At 37.1% G+C, this 23,962-nt stretch overlaps 2 protein-coding genes and 1 non-coding gene across 3 annotated transcripts; 2 read left to right on the top strand and 1 right to left on the bottom strand.

The window, feature by feature from the left end:
- The first annotated feature begins 3,716 nt into the window (after positions 1-3,716).
- Positions 3,717-8,671, top strand: LOC106433681 (coatomer subunit gamma-like). The gene is made up of 17 exons (XM_013874505.3): positions 3,717-3,873; positions 4,042-4,190; positions 4,294-4,407; positions 4,482-4,682; positions 4,760-4,861; positions 5,270-5,377; positions 5,451-5,684; positions 5,898-6,148; positions 6,269-6,440; positions 6,524-6,679; positions 6,768-6,818; positions 6,998-7,138; positions 7,221-7,418; positions 7,507-7,638; positions 7,713-7,886; positions 7,970-8,209; positions 8,288-8,671. Exons 1-17 carry the CDS (start codon positions 3,828-3,830, stop codon positions 8,480-8,482), a joined length of 2,664 nt encoding a protein of 887 aa, XP_013729959.2. The 5' UTR covers positions 3,717-3,827; the 3' UTR covers positions 8,483-8,671.
- A 9,837-nt stretch (positions 8,672-18,508) lies between these two features.
- TRNAQ-CUG lies at positions 18,509-18,580 on the top strand. Its single transcript has one exon. It is a non-coding gene; the product is annotated as a tRNA-Gln (tRNA).
- Positions 18,581-18,665: 85 nt separating this feature from the next.
- On the bottom strand, positions 18,666-22,670 carry LOC106433685 (probable LRR receptor-like serine/threonine-protein kinase At2g16250). Its single transcript, XM_013874510.3, has 4 exons — positions 20,340-22,670; positions 19,992-20,117; positions 19,849-19,871; positions 18,666-19,581 (listed from the first exon to the last, which is right to left on the bottom strand). Exons 1-4 carry the CDS (start codon positions 22,301-22,303, stop codon positions 18,971-18,973), a joined length of 2,724 nt encoding a protein of 907 aa, XP_013729964.2. The 5' UTR covers positions 22,304-22,670; the 3' UTR covers positions 18,666-18,970.
- Between the last annotated feature and the right edge of the window lie 1,292 nt (positions 22,671-23,962).

Below are 23,962 nucleotides of genomic sequence, written 5' to 3'. Positions count from 1 at the left end.
TTTGTTATCCTCTATACTCCAACCTGTACCTGATGTGACTTGATATCAACGCTTCATTGCAGGGATGTAAACGTTTATGTTAGTATGTTCGATTCTTTAGCTCTTGCAATCCATAACAAATTTGAAAGTTACTGGAGAGAGCCAAAAATTGTGCTTGTCACCAGCATCAATCCCAAGATAGTTGGGGGTAAGAAAAGTAAATGTTTATGACTATTATTGCATTTACAAATAGCTTTCGTCTAATTCATGGCATAGACTATTTTTATCCTTCTAACTTCTTAAATAAACTCCGTATGTTTTTGACAAGCCGGTTATATCTTAATGCCACCCATCTCTACTTTGATTGGAGACAGCTGCAGGAAAAGAAGAGTTCGAAAGGACAGTCCCGTTCATACTGGTTAGATAAAGTATCACTGTCGAGCCTCAGGTGAAGAAGTGTGGTTAGTCTAAATTATAGCTCCTTTTAGATTTATCTGCTGAATTAGATGCTACTTCTACAATACACAGATAATTGAGTTTCTGTTCATAGCTAAAATTAACAGGAATTCAGCAAGATGATAGTTGGTGTTATATTGGCTACCAAATGGGGTTTGCTAATGATGTGGCTTCCCTCAGGTAAAAAGCTTTGAACTATGCCTCTTCCCCATATTGTAAATCAGTGGCATATATTACAAGAGACTAAATTTCGAAGATTTATTCTTTCATTGACAATAGCTACATGGTGGCATTGTCTGTGTCTGACCACACTGATTCAGCGGCTTTCCTAGCTTTTGATATGGAGGTTGATAAACTTACAAACATTCAAGCTTCTGAAGCTGTACAAATTGTGGTATGACCTTTAATCAAGTACACTACCTATTAACTTTTGCTATTATTTTGTGTCTTGATTTTGTATATAAAGATGTTTCCCGCTTTGCAGGGTTCAGGTGTTGATGCTAAGGTTGATACTGATCTCCCTCAATCCCTTGCTGATATTGTAGGGAATACCTACACCTTCCAGCTCAAAGTAACCGACTTCAGTTTCAATTCAAACCACAAAACCTAAACCATTTCCCGCATATTTCCTCAGAGAGAGCTTGCATCTATGCCTGCCTCTGTTGTAAATGTTCGTCTCTTTCACTGCTTTGAGTTTGATGTGACTACAATATATAATCTTCTTATTCGTTACTTTGTAAACAGGAAGGTGCAACTGTCCTTGAACTTGAAGCAGCGCTGTCTGAAGTTGATGTACCGGACCAGATGCCAAAGTTGATAACACGTTCAATGTTGCAGCTGAGCCATCTACTTCAGATGATCCACCAGCTGGACGTTCAGCTTCGACCAAAGAACAACTTGCTCTGGATGAGAATGTCCCAAATAAAGCATGTCTGGAATAACTAAAACCACCACAGCATCTCCTTAAATAATGCTTTAGCACTTTTTCCAGTATCGTTTGAATCTATTTCTCTTTTATTTTTAAAACGTGATGTAATGGTTGGTGTTTTTGGATTATTAATGCGAATCTTTACATAACAAAACATCCACATGTCGTGGTTTTGTTATCTCTATATATAAGCATCCTTTCATATACATATAGACTTACAAGCACTTTTAAATCATTAAATAGTTTGTATTACATTCAAATGTTCACTTGCAAAAAATAGACATAATTCAGGTGCAGAGATCCCAAAACATGTTTTTCCCCATCATCTACGTTTTCATGGCAAGATTATGAACATCAGACTAATAATAATTAATACATAATCATACATTCAAGCAGTTTACGCATAAAGATTTCACCGCACAAGATCAAATGCCAGTATTATGCAAGTTCCATTACTATCGTGTGGGCTACTCCGTCCACTCACTGTTAAATGAATATTACAAGATAGAATGCTAGATATTAACATGTTCATTATGAGAGAGTAGATGATCGATTCTGAGATTTTAATATTAAGGTTTAAAACACACGCCCAACTCATACCTCTGGCCGTATGCACAGATCCACACTTTAAGCATCAACATGAGACTAAGACAAACTGATATAGAATTTGTTGAGTGGATACTCGGAGTTGGTAACAGAACTGCAGCAATTGTGGAAACAGAGGGAAGAAGTCAGGAGGACGGTGAGCAGATTTTAGTAGCAGATAAATTCATGCTTCCCATGTCTGACCAGCCGCATCAGACAATATCAGATGCTGCCTACCCCAACTTTGTTAATAACTACCTCAATCGCAGTTACTTAACAGGAAGAGCTATCTTAGCACCAACTAATGCCAGTGCGAATGAACTTAACTCCTAACTATTGTCTAAAGTCACTGCTGCGGAGAAAGAATATTTAAGCTCGGACAGCGTTGCCTTTGGGTCCACACCAGAAGATGACTGGACAAATAACTACACTCAAGAATACTTAAACTCACTTGAGTTTGCAGGTTTGCCAAACCATAAACTATCTCTGAAAGTCGGTGCTCCAGTGATGACGTTACGCAATCTAAACCGGTGAAATGGGCTTTGCAATGGAACAAGAATGGTGATTTCACGTCTGGGATGCAGAGTTCTAGAGGCAGAGCTTTTAACGGGAACTCATGTGAGAGAGAAATTCTTGATCCCAAGGATTCAGTTAACCCCAAACGACACTACCCAATCAGATTATGTTATGCAATGACTATAAATAAGAGTCAAGGTCAGAGTCTAAAAGCAGGTTGCCCTCTATCTCCCAACACCAGTTTTTAGTCAGTGCCAGTTCTATGTTGCTGTCTCACGAGTAACCCTGGAAGGACATCACATACTTGATGATACTGAAAGTACAACAAGAAAATATGCTGTTACTAACATTGTTTACAGAGAAATATACAGAAATCTCAGAACAAGTAAGTAACTGACAAACCTGTCCGTGTTTACAATATTCGTATGAAGATGCAATATCTAACCAACATGGTCAGGCTCCAACCCCCACCAAGTTGCCACATCTTCAACATGGACCATCTACACAAGCATTGTTACTACTTTAAGCAAATGAAGCAATTTATCCTTTACATTTCAAATAGATAATAAGAAAATATCAATTACTTTAAGCAGATGAAACAATTTATTATCTTTCTTCAAACAAGATAATAAAAACACACACAAGCCTTTACATGTTTTCATTTTCGAACACCATCTTTACTTTATGTTTTAAGTTCTACTTCATTTACATTGTTACAACTATCAGCTACCTATTCTATTTTAATTAAATCGATAAATGAAAACCACTTATGCTATCCAACCAAATACCGAAATAAAACAAGTCAACACCCCCAACATCCATAAAACACATAAGAAGCTACAACAAAACACAATTTGAAATCCATTATCCGAAGATCAAAATACAAACGTTCATAGCACAAATATAATAAAATTCAGCAGACTAAAATTGGAATATATTAAATCACACATATATTTTTATACATACATTCAAATTTTGATTATTCTAAGATAATTTCAAAACCAATTGCAGAAACTGAAATACAGTAAAATATCTTCATATGTCTGCTAAATATTTTCTTTACTAAAATACCAAAAAAATTTAAAATTATACAATGTATTATTGTACCACCCCTGGTATATATATATGAGAATAAGTAGAGGAAATGAGGAAAAAAAAAATTAAAAACCAGGACTGAAACACTTAAGACCGTCAAATACAAGAGATATGACGTGGCGGAAGATCGGGCAGTTTGTACATAGGGAACCACGTGTAGTGCGGATGCAGCAGATCGTTGCTCTCTTTTCATCATCTCAACTCTCTTCTCGAGTCTCAGCAATATTCTTCTTGAAGGGAAGAGAAGAGATCTGAGCAAATCAGAGCGATGGCACAACCACTCGTGAAGAAAGACGATGATCTCGACGATGAGCGTACGTCTTCCTTCTCTTCTTTCTCTTCGGTTCAACCATTTTTCTGGTTTTTAGATCTGTATTTGTAATCGATGCGTAGATCTACCCAACCTTGGATTCGAATCACTGTGAAGAATGTGATTCGTTTTTGTGATTTATGGTTGCTTATTGCTAATGTATGTGGATCAGTGGAGTTTTCCCCATTCATGGGAATTGAGAAAGGAGCAGTGCTTCAAGAAGCTAGAGTCTTCAATGACCCTCAGCTTGATCCCAGAAGGTGCTCCCAGGTCATCACGAAACTTCTTTATCTGCTTAACCAAGGGGAGTCATTCACCAAGGTCACTTTTTTTTTTTTTTTTTTTTTGTGTTCATCTGAAACCGTGATACCGTTTGTAGCGACGTTTATTCCTTGTTTTTTCTCACATTTTGCTTCATGTGCAGGTTGAAGCAACAGAAGTTTTCTTCTCCGTCACAAAGCTTTTCCAATCTAAAGACACTGGTTTGAGGAGAATGGTCTACTTGATCATTAAGGAACTATCTCCAGGCTCGGACGAGGTTCGTGGTCCAGTGGAAATCTTGCACTTCACTTGCAGCTAGAATTTCTAATCAGGTGTTTTCTTTCTCTATAGGTTATTATTGTCACAAGCTCCCTGATGAAGGATATGAACAGCAAGATTGATATGTACCGTGCAAATGCTATTCGTGTCCTCTGCCGAATTATTGACGGAACCCTTCTTACACAAATTGAGCGCTACTTGAAACAAGCTATCGTCGATAAGAACCCTGTTGTTTCAAGTGCAGCTTTAGTCAGTGGACTTCACATGCTAAAGGTATCCTTTGTGCACCATATGAGGCCTGTTTCCTAGTGTGAGATTTAGACTGATACACTTCCATTCTTTGTTTCCAGTCAAACCCAGAAATTGTTAAACGATGGAGCAACGAGGTTCAAGAAGCTGTGCAGTCAAGAGCTGCCCTTGTTCAGTTTCATGCCTTGGCTTTGCTTCATCAGGTACATTATTGTATCTTGTGTTAGCAGAAAGTGAATTGTTTCCTGAGGATTTAGTCATTCACTGACAAGTAACATCTTTATGTAGTCCTGGTAGCATATTACTAAATGTATTATTTAGAAACATAAATAAGCTTTATAGTTATATACTTCTATATAGTATGGTCGTTGCTGCATACCTTTCATATGTTTGTGTGGATACGTATGCTTCATTTTTTTGCTAATCTTTCATGAGACCATGCCACATATGCAAAGCTGAAATCCTGAGCTGCTTTATCTTTTACCTATATTGTTCACTCTGTATTAGCTCCTAGTGGCTACATATCATGTCAGTCTGCTGTAGGGTCTTGTAGATCATAGGAGGTGTGGTCTAATGAACGTTTACGAGTATTGATTATCTATCTTATCCAGATACGCCAAAATGACCGCCTGGCTGTCAGCAAGTTGGTTGGTTCTTTGACCAAGGGCGCTGTCCGTTCTCCTTTGGCCCAGTGTCTCTTGATACGTTACACCAGTCAGGTTTGGCCTCTATTTTTCATGATAATATGATGTATGAAAGTCTTGGCATGACAACTTTAATTTTTCTATTCAGATAATCCGGGACATGGGCAACCATAGCCAGTCTGGGGAACGTCCTTTTTATGATTTTCTGGAGAGTTGCCTTCGCCATAAGGCAGAAATGGTGATCCTTGAGGCTGCCAGGGCTATCACAGAGCTTGATGGTGTGTCAAGCCGGGAATTGACTCCAGCAATTACTGTCCTCCAGCTCTTTTTGAGTTCCCCTAAACCAGTGCTGAGATTTGCTGCGGTCCGGACACTAAACAAGGTGTACAATTCGTTCTTTGTTTTCTTGGACACCTCTCACTACAAAACTATTTTCTTTATTTCCTGACAGACAAATTGAAAGCCTGTTCCTGAGTTTTCCTGAGTAGCTTAATCATTGTCTTTAATAGAGGATAATGAGATGCTGTACAAGGATATACATTGAAAGATCTTCCCTATATACACTGTATACTGAATCGAGGTCTGAACTGTGCAGGTTGCAATGACTCATCCCATGGCAGTCACCAACTGCAACATTGATATGGAGAGTTTAATTTCTGATCAGAATAGAAGCATTGCTACACTTGCAATCACCACACTTCTGAAAACAGGGAATGAATCTAGTGTGGAACGGTTGATGAAGCAGATAACTAATTTCATGTCAGATATCGCAGATGAGTTCAAAATTGTGGTAGTGGAAGCCATAAGATCTTTGTGTGTGAAATTTCCGCTGAAGTATAGATCATTGTAAGCGAACATTTAGGTTTCATTATTGGTAGTTTTGGTCTATAGAAGTTACCATTCTGTCGAGGTGTCAAGATGTGTATCACTGGCATTTGGTAACTTTGCCTCTCTTTTTATTTGTAGGATGAACTTCTTGAGCAACATTCTTAGGGAAGAAGGTGGATTCGAGTATAAAAGGGCAATTGTTGATTCTATTGTAACCATTATCAGAGATATTCCAGATGCAAAGGAAAATGGATTGCTCCATCTTTGCGAGTTTATCGAAGATTGTGAATTCACTTACCTTTCAACTCAGGTAATTTGCTTTTCGCCATCTTTTACCTGGGATTGCAGCTGTTAATGTTTTCATTGTTATTTAAATATATCTTTTCCGCGTAGATCCTTCATTTCCTGGGAATTGAAGGACCGAACACGTCAGATCCTAGCAAGTATATCCGGTATATATACAACCGTGTGCATTTGGAGAATGCAACTGTTCGAGCAGCTGCTGTTTGCACACTTGCGAAGTTTGGGTTTATGGTTGAAGCTTTGAAGGTATAGTTATCTTATTAAGCGTCATTAAGGTTATTATTTATCGTCCTCGGTTGATGACAAAGATATTACATCAATAATTGTCTTGCAGCCCCGGATTACTGTCTTGTTGAAGCGCTGCATCTATGACAGTGATGACGAGGTTGGTGCCTAGTCCTATTGAAAAGTTGCCTTCTAGTCATTGGTTGCAGTAGTAAATCTGTGGTCCTGTGGATATCAATATATCATCATGTCTCGTTCGTTATATACAGATTGCATGCATGGGTTTCGGTCTGCACAAACTGTTGTTTTTAATTTGAATTTCAATGTCTTTATCTCCAGGTTCGTGATAGAGCAACACTCTTTTTGAGTATACTTGGCAACGATGATGGCCTTGTTGAAACCGACAACGATAGCAGAGAGTTTCTGTTTGGTTCCCTGGAGGCCCCTTTAGTCAACATGGAGACAAGTCTGAAAAACTATGTGAGCTTCACATATCCTAGCTTTCTACTCTATACATACTCTTTAGGAAGTCAGTTACCATATTATATCTTTGATGTTGCAGGAGCCCTCTGAAGAAGCTTTTGATGTTGAATCTGTGCCTAAGGAAGTCAAATCGCAGCCACTCGCAGAGAAGAAAGCCAAGGGCAAAAATCCCACTGGTCTTGGTGCTCCACCACCTGCACCTGTTTCTGGGTTTGATGCATATGAAAGACTTCTATCATCTATTCCAGAGTTTGCTACCTTTGGCAAACTTTTCAAGGTTTGTATACAAATTTTCCGCACACGCTTCTCGTTTGAGTTTACACTTATTCACTCATCCTTATTGGTTAAACATGTGGTATTTTCAGTCTTCTTCACCTGTGGAGCTAACTGAAGCAGAAACAGAATACTCGGTCAATGTTGTAAAGCATATCTTCGAGAGTCACGTTGTCTTTCAGTATAACTGTACAAACACAGTACCAGAGCAATTGTTGGAGAGGGTAATGAGCATGATAATATATTAGCTGAAAGCCTTTCCCTTTTACAATTCCTTTCCTCCTCCCTTGTTTTGCAGGTCAATGTCATTGTAGATGCTTCAGAAGCAGAGGAGTTCAGTGAACTATCTTCGAAGCCACTAAACTCGCTCCCTTACGATTCTCCCGGTCAGGCCTTTGTGGCGTTTGAGAAGCCAGAAGGAGTCCCCGCTGTTGGAAAGTTCTCAAACACATTGACTTTCGTTGTCAAGGAGGTACGTACATGCCTCATAAGCTTTCAGTTTCACCCACTTTTAGTTGACTAGAATAAATAATCACATGATCAATGTATGAACAGGTTGACCCAAACACAGGTGAAGCAGAGGAAGATGGTGTGGAAGATGAGTACCAACTCGAGGACCTTGAGGTTGTCCCTGCTGACTACATGGTGAATGTCGGTGTTTCAAATTTCAGGAATGCATGGGAAAACATGGACCCAGAGAACGAGCTTGTAGATGAGTATGGGCTTGGCCCCAGAGAGAGCTTAGGCGAAGCAGTCAAAGCTGTAACTGATGTTCTTGGCATGCAGTCTTGTGAGGTTAGGCGCGCTTCTCCCCAATCTTAATACAATTCTCGATTTGTCCTTCTTAATGCATTGTTTTATTTGTGTCCTCAGGGGACAGAGACAGTTGCAAGCAATGCAAGGTCACACACAAGTTTACTGTCAGGTTTGTACATAGGGAACGTGAAAGTCTTGGTGAAGGCACAGTTTGGAATGGACAACAGAAAGGAAATTGCAATGAAACTGGCTGTTAGAGCAGATGATCAATCTGTCAGCGAAGCTATTCATGCGATTGTTTCTGGCGGCTAGAAGTGTTCTTGCGATCGATCAAATACATTGAGAGTTTTATAACTATCCTTTCCTTCGGATTTGTTGGGAACGTTTTGCCCTTTTGGTCTTTTGATGGTGCTTCATTTCTCAAAACAATTTTTGGATTGTTATTTTTAACACTAGTACAAATATTCTTCCAATTATAATCATCGTTCTTTCTTTCGTTGATTAGACAAGTTTTCTTAATTATATACATGTAAGAAAAATAACTATTAAGTTGTTCAACAGATTCAGTTGCTGAAAAATATTCCAATACTAGAAGATTCATGTAACTTCTTTTAGATTTATGCAGATGTACACAGTTCATTTATGAACCAAGAATTAGTTTTTTTTTTTTTTGAGCAACTGAACCAAGAATTAGTATAGTACTGAACTACGTACTTTTTCTAGTATGCATAAAAAACATATCTTCTTTTGTGGAAGCACATTGGTCTAATAGATTATAGGAAAAATTACGAAATCAGAACAAAAATTTAGAATGGATGTCCTTCTTATTATAATACCATCACTAAGTTGTATCTATAGTATAATATTTTTCATAATGCAAAAATTAACCTTTCATTAATCAAATTAAACATACAATAAAACTATTTTAAAAGTTTAATGAAAAAAATAAAACTAAAATGTTTTAGAAAGACAGAAGAAATGTAAAAAAAAATTAAAAAAGGGAACAAAAGGTACTGAAGTACGGAACCAAATATTCCTACTAACCCTATTCTTCTTCCATATCAAAATCCTCCATAACCATTTTTTAAAATCTTCTAAGATAGAACTTGATTCCAATAACAGTAGCCTATCCACTTTGTCATCATCCGAAAAAACTCATCACGTGGTTACACTAAATTCCCAAACACCACATGTTGTATAAATATGCATCATAGAACAAGAGTTTGTGAAAATCACAAGACAGAGAAATCATAGATTGATTAAGAAGAAAAGAAAAAATCGTTTTTTTTTAATATTTTGGCAAAGAAATCGATCAAGACACGTTTTAGGGAATTATAATATTTTCTTAACAGAAACTTCCTTAATTTTCGAAAAAACATATTTTCTTATCAGTAGAAGGCACATTCTACAATGAGTAGAACCATGACAAAATCTTGAATACAATCTCAGAGCCAAAAAAAAACTTCAGGTTTGTATTATTCCTTCATTGTAGATTCGTATAAGTATATAGTCACACGCTGACTAATTTTCATGTTTAGTTTTGTAAGTTTTGCGAGGAGACTATGTTGCGGAGAGAAAGTTGTGTCGAGAACGACGTATGGTAGCTTGATGTATAGATTGCACCGCCGAGAGAGAAAACAATATTCACAACACAAGGAAGTAGCGACGTGATTTCATGGTAGCATGCTTAAACCCTAATTAGTTTACTTTTCACTTCCCGATTCCTTTCATTGCTTATTTTCTTCTATTACTTCGGTCTTTTATCAAATTTTGTATGTGTTTTTTGGGTCGTCTATCTAATTTTCTATGTTAACATATAGGTCTCTGCTTCTTTTGTTCAAACCTTTTCGGACAGGTAGAAACCATCCGCGCCTGAGTATATATAATAAGTAGGCGTACTAACTCATGTCTGTGATTGTTTTTTGTAGGAGAAATGTATATGTAAACATGACTGCATCGAGATTATTGAACTGGTCACTCCACTACCATCTCTAATAGCTTGAGTAGAAAAGGATATTCGGAGATTTATACATCTAAAACTATGGTGGTGTTCTGTGTTGTACATCTCAGCATCTGGAGAAATATATATTCACTGAAATGTCTTTGTTTGCATGCCAAAGAGTATTGTCTTTTGTTATTTGCTTATATGGTTCAGGTGTACTATATTTAGCTCTGAATTTCTATAAAATCCTTAAGTTGTTTGGATATTTCCTTCCAGTTCTTCAACTAATGTTGCTCATGCTATGGTTTGTATCAGATACCTCAATATTGACACATCTGGAAGGTAAGCCCAGGTTCTGATATATTACCCCAGCAATAAAGATTTGCTAGAAAAGGTAGGACTTTTTGTGATGCCTCCTTTCGATCTTTAATTACTTACTAGAAATTTAGACAATACTAACGCCAGAGAAGGAAGATGGGATTTTACATCCTGGGTTGTTAAGTTAATCTAATTGTTCTTTAGTTCAACCATGGATGTTAGGGTATTCAAATATAATCATTCTTAGTTAGACAATAGTCTTGAAATAATTTATCACCTGTCTACTCTTTGTTATCTGAATCTTGTGTTTAGTGGACGAAGAGGATCCGTTGCTACTTCAAGCAGCAAGAAATGATGTTGTACAGACCCAACTAGGAAATATTTTGATATTTACAGAAAGAAAATATCAAATGAGAGTTTTTCAGAACTTTGTAAAGCGTTTTTAAGATTTCTTTCTCATGTATACAATTGGTTGGAGAGTTGGACTCATGAAAGATGAACATTGTAAGTTTGTTCAATGATTTAGAATTACAGAATTCTGCTTAAGTTATCAATAATTACTTCTGTTTTGTAAGTTTCTACTATTGCAAGTACAAGCTACATATGATGATTAATTTCAGTTATTTTAACAAACTTAATATTATGGATGGTTCACTCAACGTACACAAACACTGATTTTTTTGTTGCAAGGTAAAATAGATAATAATATGATACTTCGGTATGATGAACCATGGAGATTATAAGAGTAATACTGGGGTTTGAATTCTGTGAACCCCCCTCTCTACAGCCCCAAGCCTAAATATTAGAACCAGAATTCCATTAGTGAGCATGATTGAAGGCAATCATTGAATGTCGATTAAAAGACATAAATTGTCAATCTTTTTTAAAACAAAAATCAACTATATTCTTTTGATTTTCTTAGGTAAAAGATACAAATAGCTCTTATAGAATATTATTATATTTTAATTTTTTTTATATTTTATTTTGCTGCATGGAAACAAAAGTATTTGACATAATTTATTCTTTTGATGTACATCACTTTTAGATTTCAATTGTTCTTCATTTCATCACTGTCTTAACACTTAGTACAAATTCATATAAATTTCTTATCACCAAATAATAAATAATCAATACTAAAATTTAAAATATATATTGGTTGATTTTAACATTAAAAAAAATTGATTTATATGTTAATTTGACCATATTTTCATAAAATTCAAATAAATATGATAAAAGAATAATTGAATTTGAACTATTTTTTAATTCAATTTGGTTACCAACTTATATGTATTTACATATTGAAAGAAAAATTTAATTTTAAATAATTGTAAAATTTTAGACACCAAAAATAATATAAAAATTTGAAAATTTGTTAATAATTTATATAGCATATTCAGTCTAAGTATGAAATATGTAGTCAGATAAAGAGTCTATTATAAACTAAATAAAATTAAAATATAGCGGTAAAACCCGGGCGTATGCCGGAAAAAATCTCTAGTAAATATAATAATGGATACATGTGAACCGAAAATGCATATGATAGAAGCACTGATGATCTATTCATCGGACAATTTCTCCGATGACGATGAAGATCTGGGACAATATCTACATGGTATCATCTGTTACAGTTAAAAAAGAAGGACAGATGGCAACAGAAGAGTGGAGAGAAAAGTTGTTAGAGTCGTTAAGAAGCGTAGCTAAAGAAGGGCAGATGGCAGAAGCTCATTGGACGATCAAAGAAGGTTGTTACGAAGTTGTTACGGAGGAAAATAGAGTATAAAAACAGAGTGTTGTATTCTTTTTCATTCATTCAGAATCATTGTAAACATTTTTCTCAAATCTAATAAAATTCTTTGGTGTTCTTGAGTTTACTGCGTTTGAAGATCCTTCTCTTTCGAGATCTTCTACAGGTAAACTTCGATTCAACTTTTTTTTGTAGAGATTAAACTCACGTTTAACTCTGTCAGTGGTATTAGAGCTCTCTATCCTCGGAATCAATGGAGCGTTACAGAAAGGTGTGACAGCTAAGGAAACCGACGGAGTGATTTCCTGCCGTTTCAACGCAATCGAGAAAGAGATGATGTTGCAGCGAGAAAGAGTAGAGAGACGAGATGGAGATTTGCGTCAAATGCTCACAATGTTAACAAAGATGGCGAGTAATCAAGTGATGAATGTGTTGAGAAGTGGAACAGCTGATCAAAACGAGTTTCCACAATGGCTGAAAATCTGGGTGATCAGATTCGATTTTCGCCAAATCAACAACAATCGCAATAGGGAGGTATGACTCGCTTAACGAAGATAGAATTTCCTCATTTTGATGGTGAAAATACAAGGACTGGTTGGGAAATGCGAAACAATTATTTTTGATAGATAATACTCCAGAGGAGAAGAAAGTAGGCATCGCTTCAATGCATTTCGATGATGAAGCATCGACTTGGCATCTAGCTTTAATGAAAGAAGATGAAGATGCAATGATATTTAGTAGTTGGAGGAATTATAAGAGTAGGCTCAAAGAACGTTTTGAGGAGATTATGGATGATCCAATGGCCGAGTTAAAAGAGCTGAAGGAGACGGAGGGTATTGTTGAATATCACAAGAAGTTTGAGCTTATAAGAAATCGCTTTAAGATGTCTGAAGAATACTTGTTGAGTGCCTATTTGGCAGGATTGCGTCTTGATACACAGATGCATATCAGGATGTTCAACCCTCAATCAACTCGTCAGTGCTTAGTATTGGGAAGACTAAATGAGAAGGCACGTCCAAGAAGAGATATGAAGAGCAATTGGACTCCAAGTAAACCTCAGCTGAACAATTATCCGAAGAAAGGGATATTACCGGTGAAAAGAGAAGAAGGTCTGAAGGAGAGTAATGGCAACTTAAGACCATTTCTATCTCAAGCTGAAATGAGTGAGAGAATGGCTAAAGTCTTGTGTTATTACTGTGATGAGAAGTTCACTCCAGAGCATTTTCAGAAATACAAGAAAACGACCCTTTTCTCAATGGACTTTGAGGAGGAAACGGAGCTTGAAATGGTACTAAACAACCAGGAGGAAGTGGAGCATCTAGATAGAGAAGTAGTTCAGATATCCATCAATGCTATTGCCGGTATCAGTGATTATACTACAATAAAAGTGAAGGGTATGCATGGGAAGAAGACCTTATATGTGTTAATTGACTCGGGATCTACACATAACTTCATTGATAGTAAGGTGGCAGAGTTGTTGGGATGTAGAGTCAGAAAAGCTGGTAGAGCGAAAGTGGCAGTTACAGATGGTACAAGATCAATGTCTCTGGACGTATTGACAACTTTAAATGGAATTTTCATGGAACTCAGTTCATGACAGACTTCTGGTAATTCCTTTGGGTGGTCATGACATTGTATTGGGAGTGCAGTGGTTATCTACTCTTGGTCATATCACTTGGGATTTTCAGAAGCTTGAGATGGTGTTTAAGTGGGGATCAAGTCAGGTGTTATTGAGAGGAATTTCACCTGGATCTGTACGAGAGATTAAGGCAAAGTGAGTAAAGGAAAAGAGAGATAGTGTGACATACAACTGTATATGATATACGCATACGAAGATAGTGAAGAAACACATTTGCAGTTGAATGTAATACAATCTCAAGAGGGTGAGAGACTTGGAGTTGAACAAATTACTAATCTAACAGAGCATTTCAAGGATATATTTGAAGAACCAAAGGCTAGTATTCACAAACCATAATTTTCGGGTATTATTAGAATCAACGGATCTAGTTCTATCCCTAGAAGCTTCCGCTATATCAATGACAAACAGACACCAGGAGCAAAGAGTCACGGTTTGAGTTAGAGAATGATTGTTTGTAGTTTTTGAAATGTTTTTTGTTTTTGTTTTTCAAAAACTACTTTATTATCCAATCAAGATTTTGAAAAAAAATTGATTCTCTAAAAAATAGGAAAACTAGTTTTTAAAATAACTGATCAATTGTAAAAAAAAAAAAAAAATCTGTATTTTACTAGGTTTACAGTAGTAGTTGACGTTGGCTTTTGTATATATTTACTTTTGAATTTTAAATTTTAGTGGCAACTCCTTAATTTTAAATTTTAGTGGCAATTTTAAATTTTAGTGGCTTTTGTGAATGTTTCCTATTCACGTTCACATACATTTATTCACCATTATAATCTATAAACTTTATTAAAATAAAATAATAAAAATTTCAACATCCAATGAAAGAACAACAATATTTTTTTCCAGAACAACAATTTTGTTTTCCAAAATAACAATATTTTTATTTATTTGATTATTTGCTCTCATACTAAATTTGCACCACTAACTAATTTGTGCAATCAGATACTAAAAATGAAAATATTTTTTTAATGTTTAAAATCAACAAAGATAATTTTTGTAAGAAGGTAAGTGTAATTATTATTTTATTTTATTTCTAAAAAATACTTTTTGTTATTAATCATTTATTTTATTGTAAAAACCCAAAAATTAAAAACTAAAATCTGAAATCACCATTTAAGTTTTTCAAAGAACCAAAATCTACAGCAAAATCAAAAACCAAAAACTAAAAACCAAAATCTAAAAACTAAAAGAAAAGCCAAAAACCAAAAACTAAAAGCTAGAAATATGAAAACAATCATCTCCTTAGTTTTCTTTTGCGTTAGGTTAAGCCTTTAGGTTTGGTTAACCAGTTTATTATTTATATAAACCATTTTGAAACATATAATTAGAAATGAAATAATTTCATTTACTTTTTGGTATTGTTTTTTGGTACTTATTGTTTTTATTAATTTACTAATTTGATTAAACAAAAAAAAAAATTTAAATTAAATTTTAAGATTGCTACAATTATATAAGTGGCTAATTGTGGTTATAATAGCTACAAATATGGTTTGTTGTTAATTGTAGATATTAGCTACAAATATAGTTTGTGGATAGGTTGTAGAATGACGGCAACGTTTTGCAAATAACCACAAGCTCATAGTCAACAAAATCGATTTGTGGCTATACATAGCTAGAAGTCAAATAGCTACAAGAATCAATCGATAGCCACAAAAATTTTGCGGCCATTTTCAGTTTTTCTTGTAGTAAGTGGAGTATATGGGGAATTTTATCCAAGTCAGTGGTGTATCAACTGATCCTGCAAAGTTAAAAGCAGTAAGAGAGTGGCCAGTTCCTAAGAATCTGAAAACTTTAAGAGGTTTTCTCGGCTTAGCAGGGTATTACAGGCGCTTTGTTCAACATTTTGGGACAACAGCAAGACCTTTTACGGTACTAACCAAGAAAGATGCGTTTACATGGAATGAGGAGGCACATGAAGCATTTATCAAGTTAAAGGCGACGTGCAATGCACCGTGTTGTCTCTGCCTCGCTTTGACAAGCAGTTCATTGTCGAAACTGATGCCTTTGGAGTTGGTATTGGAGCAGTGCTCATGCAGGAAGGTCATCCTCTTGCTTATATAAGCAGACATCTCAAGGGAAGACAGCTACACCTTTCTATATACGAAAAGGAGTTACTGGCAGTAGTATATGCAGTACAGAAATGGTGCCGTTACTTGCTTTCCAACAATTTTATCATCAAGACTGATCAACGTAGTCTTAAATATTTGTTGGAGCAGAGGTTGAATACACCAATTCAACAACAATGGTTGCCAAAGTTACTGGAATTTGATTATGAGATCCCAGTATAAGCAAGGGAAGGACAATGTAGCCGCTGATGCTCTATCACGTGTGGAGAGTTCTAAGATATTACATATGGCAATGACGGTATTGCAATGTGATCTCTTGAAACAGATTCAAGAAGAGTATGGGTATGATGAAGCGTCGCAGGAAGTGATCCAAGGATTACAGAGGGATCCAAAGTTTAAGAAACATTACACTTGGTTTCAAGATATTCTCTGGAGGAAGAATAAGATTGTAGTACCTAACAAGGTGGCGTTAAGGAACTCAATCTTGGAATGGTTACATGGTTCTGGTCAGGGTGGACATTCAGGAAGAGATGTAACGATTCAGAGGGTTAAAAGTCTATTTTACTGGAAGGGTTTGGCTAAGGATATACAAGCCTATCTCAGGAGTTTTGTGATATGTCATAGTTGTAAGTACGATACAGCTGCGTGTCCTGGCTTCTTACAACGATTACCTATTCTGGAGGCCATGTGGATTGACATATCCATGGACTTTATTGATGGATTACCGGTCTCTTTTGGAAAATCTGTAATCCTTGTGGTGGTAGATCGATTGAGCAACGAAGCTCACCTCGTGGCACTATCACACCCATATACTGCAGCTTCTGTGGCACAAAAATTCTTGGATAATGTGTACAAGCTTTGTGGGTTCTATTGTCAGTGATACAGACTCAGTCTTTCTCAGTGAGTTTTGGCAAGAACTGTTCAAGTTACAGGGTTGTTCTTTGAACACATCAACAGCTTATCACCCGCAAAGCGATGGTCAAACAAAGGTTGTTAATAGGTGTTTGGAGACCTATTTGAGGTGCATGACGAGTGATATACCATACTTGTAGAGAAAATGGTTACCAATAGCTGAATATTGGCACAACACCAACTACCATACGGCTACTAACTCCATGCCTTATGAGATAGTGTATGGTCAACCGCCAACAATTCACTTGCCCTACCTTCTTGGAGAGTTTAAGGTACAGGTAGTAGCTAAATGTTTGGAAGAAAGGGAGAAGATGCTGCTGATACTCAAGTTTCATCTATTGAGGGCTCAACACAGAATGAAGCAATTGGCAGATCGCCATCGAAGTGATAGAAGTTTTGAGATTGAAGATTGGGTGTTCTTGAAGCTTCAACCGTATAGACAACAAACGGTGGCTCATAGAACTTCAAACAAGATATCTTCGAAGTACTATGCACCATATAAGATCCTGGATAAGTTTGTTCCGGTTGCGTATAAGCTGGAGCTGCCTACGACATCCCAAATTCATCCAGTCTTTCGTATATCTCAGTTAAAGAAGCTGGTGGGTAATGTCTCTACTACTACACAACTACCGTCGATCATATATGAGCCACTGATAAAAACATTGGAGTGTATTTTGGAGAGGAAGATGGTGAAGAGGAAGGGTCAAGCTGCTACTATGATACTTGTTAAATGGGAAAATCAGTTGGAAGAAGAAGCCACTTGAGAGTTTCTGTTTGAATTTCAACGCAAGTATTCACACTTCTCAAGTTAGCCTTGTGGTCAAGGTTCTTTGGAGACGGAGGATGTGTTACAGTTAAAGAAGAAGGACAGATGGCAACATAATAGTGGAGAGAAAGGGTGTTAGAGTTGTTAAGAAGTGTAGCTGAAGAAGGACAGATGGCAGAAGCTCAATGGACGATCAAAGAAGGTTGTTACGAAGTTGTTACGGAGGAAAACAGAGTGTTGTATTTTTTTTTCATTTATTCAAAATCATTGTAAATATTTTTCTCAAATCTAATAAAATTCTTTGGTGTTCTTGAGTTTACTGTGTTTGAAGATCCTTCTCTTTCAAGATCTTCCGTAGGTAAATTTCAATTCCACGTTTTACGAACGTTGAATCGATCGTAGAGAGTAAACTCAAGTTTAACTAGACAACAACGAGTTGATGTGATGATGAAGAAGATGTGATGACGAAGAGGAAGAGATACGAATATTTCTCCGATGACGAGTTGATGACAGAGGAGCTGCGGGAGATCGTCAACGACGAAAGCATAACTTATCAAAATTAATATTTTAAATATAATTTAATATAATGTAACTAGAAAATTGTGAGTGAGAGAGAGAGAGAGAGAGACAATGGTAATTACCCTATTTAATGAAACTTAAATAAATCAATTTAAGTCTTGGGTGTTTTTATGAAGAAAAACCTTATTTATGGTCATTCGAGACTATTTCTCTATAATTTTGAATTTAATCACGTACTACATATATGGTAAAATTAAGACAGAAAACATATCAAACTAATTTGATAATAATGATTTTTAGAAAAACAAAACGTAAAAAATTTATGCATGGTTGGAAGAATAAATAATTTAAAAATCAACAAAACGTAAACAATTATGGACATGTTCACTCAGATCTATTATAATACCAGAAAATAAAACAGCATAACAAAGTGGTTCTATGGTCTAGCGGTTAGGACATTGGACTCTGAATCCAGTAACCCGAGTTCAATTCTCGGTAGAACCTTCTTTTTATCATATTGCGAAGCTTCCCACGTGTAAATAAAATAGTCAACGGCCATTTTAATTCACACGTACGGTAGCCGATCAGATGGAATCAAAACGAAGAAAGTGGAACTGACAAATTTAAACGAAACCAATCTTCCCTTTTAACCAGCCGAGGAAAACCCAATCTCCAAGAATTAAAATTTACAAAGATCTAGAAAATGTGAATTACAATTCTAACCCCGCCAATCCTAACCCAAAAAAAAAAACAAAATAAATAAGGAGACGAAGAAAAATAATAATCTTGAAGAAAAAACCATATTCTATGCTGCTACCTGAGAGGACTCACTTTGCCTCTGGTTATTAACGACGCAAAGAATCGATGAACCAATCATAAAAATCTTATCCTCTCTCACCTGAGAACTTCTACATCTTCCCCATAAGCTGCAGGTTCAGGCACAATCTCACTAGACTGCCTTCTTCTCGACGATGAGTTCCCATTGTTATTATTCCTTCCACTGCTCCCTTGCGACCCCGAGTTTATCAAACCCCCACCACCACTTGTTGTTCCTACAGCTTGAACAGCTGTTACATCAGACGCGCTCTGCCTCCAGCTCCCGAATATAGCAGCGTTCCAAGACCCTCTCGACGAGTTTGTTCTCAACCGTGAAGAGCCTGAGCCAGAGTTGGTATCCTCTCTCACTACTTTCAACGGATTCTCAAGTGCGTTCACTATGTGTCTCATCAACGGCCTTCTTGTTGGTTTTGGGTTTAGGCATGACTTTGCGATGATAGCCATCGCCCAGACTTCTTCTAGAAGGTCCTCGTCCACCAATAACGACGGGTCTAGGATCTTGGTCACTAGCTCCTTCTCGTTTGTGCTGATGTATTGCAAAGCTTCTTCCATGTATGCTTTTGCCTCTGCGTTGTCCGGCGAGCTGATCCCGAGCTTCCCCGTGACTAGCTCAAGTAACACTTTGCCGAAGCAGTAGACATCATAGGCGCATGTTGCATTTGCTGCACCTGAACAGAGATAAAAGCAATCAGATGGCTTCAAAGAATCACAAACATATTGGTTCAGACACTAAACTACAAGTCCCCTACAAATACACCTACGAACCGGCTACTTTGAAACACATGTTACGTTCCTACTAGAGCCTAACAAACTATGTTATACTAGAGAAGAAGCAATTACACCTCTTACATACAGATTATACTCCAAAATGTAACAAGCTTTAAACTGAAGTTTATTTTGTAATGAAAGTTTTATGATATCCAAAGCATAAATACCTGAAGAGGATGCTTCAGTCGATCTGCAAGAGTAAGAAACGAATAGGGAGAAGCATTAGTAAAACTCGAAATCGCTTTTTTTTTTAATGTTTTTGTGACGATACAGCATACAGAGAATGGTTAATGTCATGGAGCATACTTACTGTGGTAACCGAAGTAAACGAGAAATCCTGCTCTGATAAGCATCACCTTGAACATATGCCTCGCTTAGGCTTCCAAGACGTACCTCAAACTTATCATCAAGAAGTATACTACTTGCTTGCACATCTCTATATCACATTGACAAACACACACACACACACATGAGTAAGTACTCTCGCTTACTAGACCAATAGAGAAACAAGTAGTCAAGGTGTTGCTTCCATCTATGAAGCTAACTCTAACAATCAAGACTATATGATACTTGGAAGATGTAAACACTTTCACTACAGTAAACAGGATTCTCTATGTCAAATCCTTTCAAGAGTTAATTTACGAGAAGTTGAGAGTACCTATGAACAAGAGGTGGGGAACACTCGTGATGCAAGTAAGCTAGCCCCTCGGCGGCACCAAGAGCGATCTTCAACCTCGTTATCCAATCCAAAGACTTCAACCCATCACCTTCGTTGTCCGACTTCCTAAACAAAGCGCTAGCCAGATCTCCGTTCCTCATGAACTTGTACACCAATAGCTTCTGCCCCTCATTCTCCAAGCAGTGTCCAAGACATGGAACCAGCCTCTGGTGTCCAGCTTTACTCAACAGCTCAAGCTCCGCTATATACCCTTCGTTTTTACTCTCCTTGGTATCGATCTTCTTTATAACAATGGGCGTTCCGTTATCCAAGAAGCCACGGAACAAGCTCCCGGAGTGGCCACGTTTGATCAGATTGGCGTCATTGAAGTCCCCTGTCGCTTGGAGAAGGTGATCATACGTAAACGCATTCCCAAGACGCGACAAATCAAAGGTCTGTGCTCCTTTAGGTGGCTGCGAAGCCTCCGTTGCAGGTTTGGGCCTGTCACCGCCCCCTCCTTGACCCTCTCTGCCTCTTCGACGCATCCATAGAGCCACAAGAATGGGCAAGAGAATGAATATCAGAATAAACCCAATACCTCCACCGACTGATGCTAATATAATAACAGTCCTGCGGCTTAACCCTGTAGAAGAAGCCTTTTTAGAAGTAGGCTGTGTAGAGTTAGGACGTCCGAAATCATCAAAGTCTAACCCTTTAGCTTTGTAGAAGGATGAACAATCTTCTGAAGACTTCTGTCTCCTCTCGTTTTGAAGACAGTTTCTGGTCAGAGACGCGTTTGCTCTGAGGACGTAATCTGGAACCTTCCCTTCAAAGTAGTTACCAGAGAGGTACATAGCACTGAATCTTGTGAGAATCTGCGTGAGCTCACCGTAGAACATGTTCGAGGAGATATCGACCACATCTGCATTCGGACCAGAGCTAGAGTTGGGTAGCATCCCCGTGAAGTTGTTCTTAGCGATGTCGAGGATCCGTAACTTAGGCAAAGACCAATACGCGTCAGGTAGATTACCAGAGAAACCGTTTTCTCTCAGAACAAAGCTCTGAAGCTGGCTCTTAGCACCAAACAGATCAGCTGGCAAAGTTCCGCTCAAGAGGTTATCACTAATCACCATGTTCCGCAGATTCGTTAACTTTCGAAACTCCAGAGGAACTGAACCAGACAATGAGTTGATGCTGAGATCAAGATCAACAAGATTAACAAGATCTCCAATCTCTGGAGGAATCGAAGACGAGAAGCTATTGCTTGAGAAGTTCAAGTAGAGAAGCTTCGACAGCAATCCCACACCGGGAGGGATTGGACCAGTGAGGTAATTAGAAGAAACATCAAGACTCGTGAGGTTCAGCAACGAGCTGAACGAAGGAGGAAGAGCTCCGGTGAGCGTGTTCCTAGAGAGATCAAGCTCCGAAAGACTCGACAGCTCCCCTAAACTGCTCGGAACCGAACCGGTGAGACTGTTACGAGACAAGTTCAAACTCACCAAGCGAGTGAGATTACCGAGTGTTACGGGAACAACACCGTTCACGGAACAAGAGCTAAGATCCAAGACGCGCAATGTCGTCAAACTAAGACCAAACCAATCAGGAACAGAACCAGGCAACTCAAATCCAGAGGCGTTGAAATAAGCTAAGCGAGTGAGGTTAAGGAGCGGATCAACGGCGAAGTGAGGACTCTGCTTACCGATCCTGGTCCTCTTGAAACCGGAGATGTTGATCCCGACGATGCTACCGTTGCGGTCGCATTGTATCCCTCTCCAGACGCGACAGGGATCGCCTTTGATAGGCCAATCGGTTCCTTTTAAACCGAGAGTGGACCTGAGACGAAGCAGAGTGAGCAGCTCGTCGAATCGAGTCCGTGGTTTCGCAACGGCGACGCCGTCGAACAGTAACAGAGACAAGAAGAAGAAGGATGAGACGAAACACAATGCGCTTCTTCGATCCACCATTGTTTTTGGACAACACTCTCATCTTCCACTCTCACACATCATCATCATAAATCACTGACAGAAACAAACCCTAGATTTTTTTTAAGCAGAATTAAAACCCTAAGAGATGGTTTGGAGAAGACAGAGACAGATACGGTTCCTACCTTCACATACATTAATAACCCCACCTCTCTCTCTCTCTCTCAAAATCCTAATTACTAATCTCAGAGAAAATCATCACTAGTCCTTAAAATTAGAACTGAAATAGTAAAAAGTCTTTAGTAGAGAGAGAAGAAGAAGATCGAGATGGTTGAGAAAACACTGTCACACTCTTCTCTCTCTCTCCCCTCTTAAACTTCAAAATTAAAAAAAAAAAAAGAGAGAGAGAGAATTAAGTATAAAATCAATTAATTATCACTGTACATAAATGACGAAGAGAAAATCTTGTTTAAATTAAGAGAAAATTACCCAGAATAACTCTAATCTTTTACCTAATTACTAGTCTAACTCTATATAATCAAAACAATCTAAATAGGTAAAAAAAGACTAATAAACCTCAATGGTTCCTCTTAACTACAATTTTGCCATTATACATTAATTCATTAACTAAAAACACACAAAATATAAATAAATCGTGAAACATCTCTCGTCGTCGTCGTAACAAGAACGAACAAAAGCTAGGTTTGGGACATGTCTGATTCTTGTCGCCGGCGGCTTGATCTTCTACCTCCGATTAGAATCAACTTCGCCGGTAAGGGATTTGATTTCTCCGGCGAGTGTTGGTAACCTTCCTTCGACGAGGCACGATTTGCCATTGTTATCTCCGCTCTTGAGTGTTGAACACTCCACGAGGTTTGGGAGAAACAAATCTGTGGTCAAACAATAAATACATCTATCAAATTCTAACTAAGTCTGTCAGAATTAAATAAATTTGTGGCTAAAGAATAATAAATCAGTTGAATCCAAATTAAATCTGTCAAAAACAAGTAAGTCTGTGGCTAAAGAAAAATTAAATCTATCAAATCATACGTAAATCTGTTAAATTTAGGTAAATCTGTGGCTAAATAAATTAAATTTGTAAATATTTAATAAATTTGTGGCCAAACGTGATAGATTTGTTATAACAAGTCTGTAGAAATCATATTAAATCTGTTAATTTTGAAATAAATTTGTGGCTAAAGAAGAATATATTTAAGTTTGTGGCTACATAAAACGTAAACAAAATAACTCTGTTGGTGGCAAAATCGTAAATATTTTGAAAATTCAGTAATGGTATTTTCGTAATTATTTTTTTATTAACAAAAAAAATAGGGGTAAATTAGGTATGAAAAATAAACTAATAATTAAAATAAAATTAGAGTTAAACTAGTAATTAATTGATAAATAAGGGTTAAACTAGTTTTTTTCCCATTAAATTAATTTCAAATTTTAGATATTTTAAGAAACTTCCGTTTTATGGTTGGGTTGAGTTTGACCTTCCCGGTCATCCCGCCGGGAGCCAGCTAAGCGCCGCAATTAATATTCCAAAAGAGTTTGGGTACAAAAGTTACTTTTTCTAGTTTTATTTTTTTTAAATTATTATATCAAACTTATGGTTGTGCAGTTATATATATCATTCATGTAGTAAATTCAGCTTTGCCTGGAAGAGTGAAGTAAAAATCTATTGATAATACACTCTCT

Source organism: Brassica napus, chromosome A7, assembly GCF_020379485.1.
Source record: "Brassica napus cultivar Da-Ae chromosome A7, Da-Ae, whole genome shotgun sequence".
Classification (NCBI taxonomy): domain Eukaryota; kingdom Viridiplantae; phylum Streptophyta; class Magnoliopsida; order Brassicales; family Brassicaceae; genus Brassica; species Brassica napus.
The sequence above is the reverse complement of the archived record's forward strand: the minus strand, read 5'-3'. Positions and strand labels throughout refer to the sequence as shown.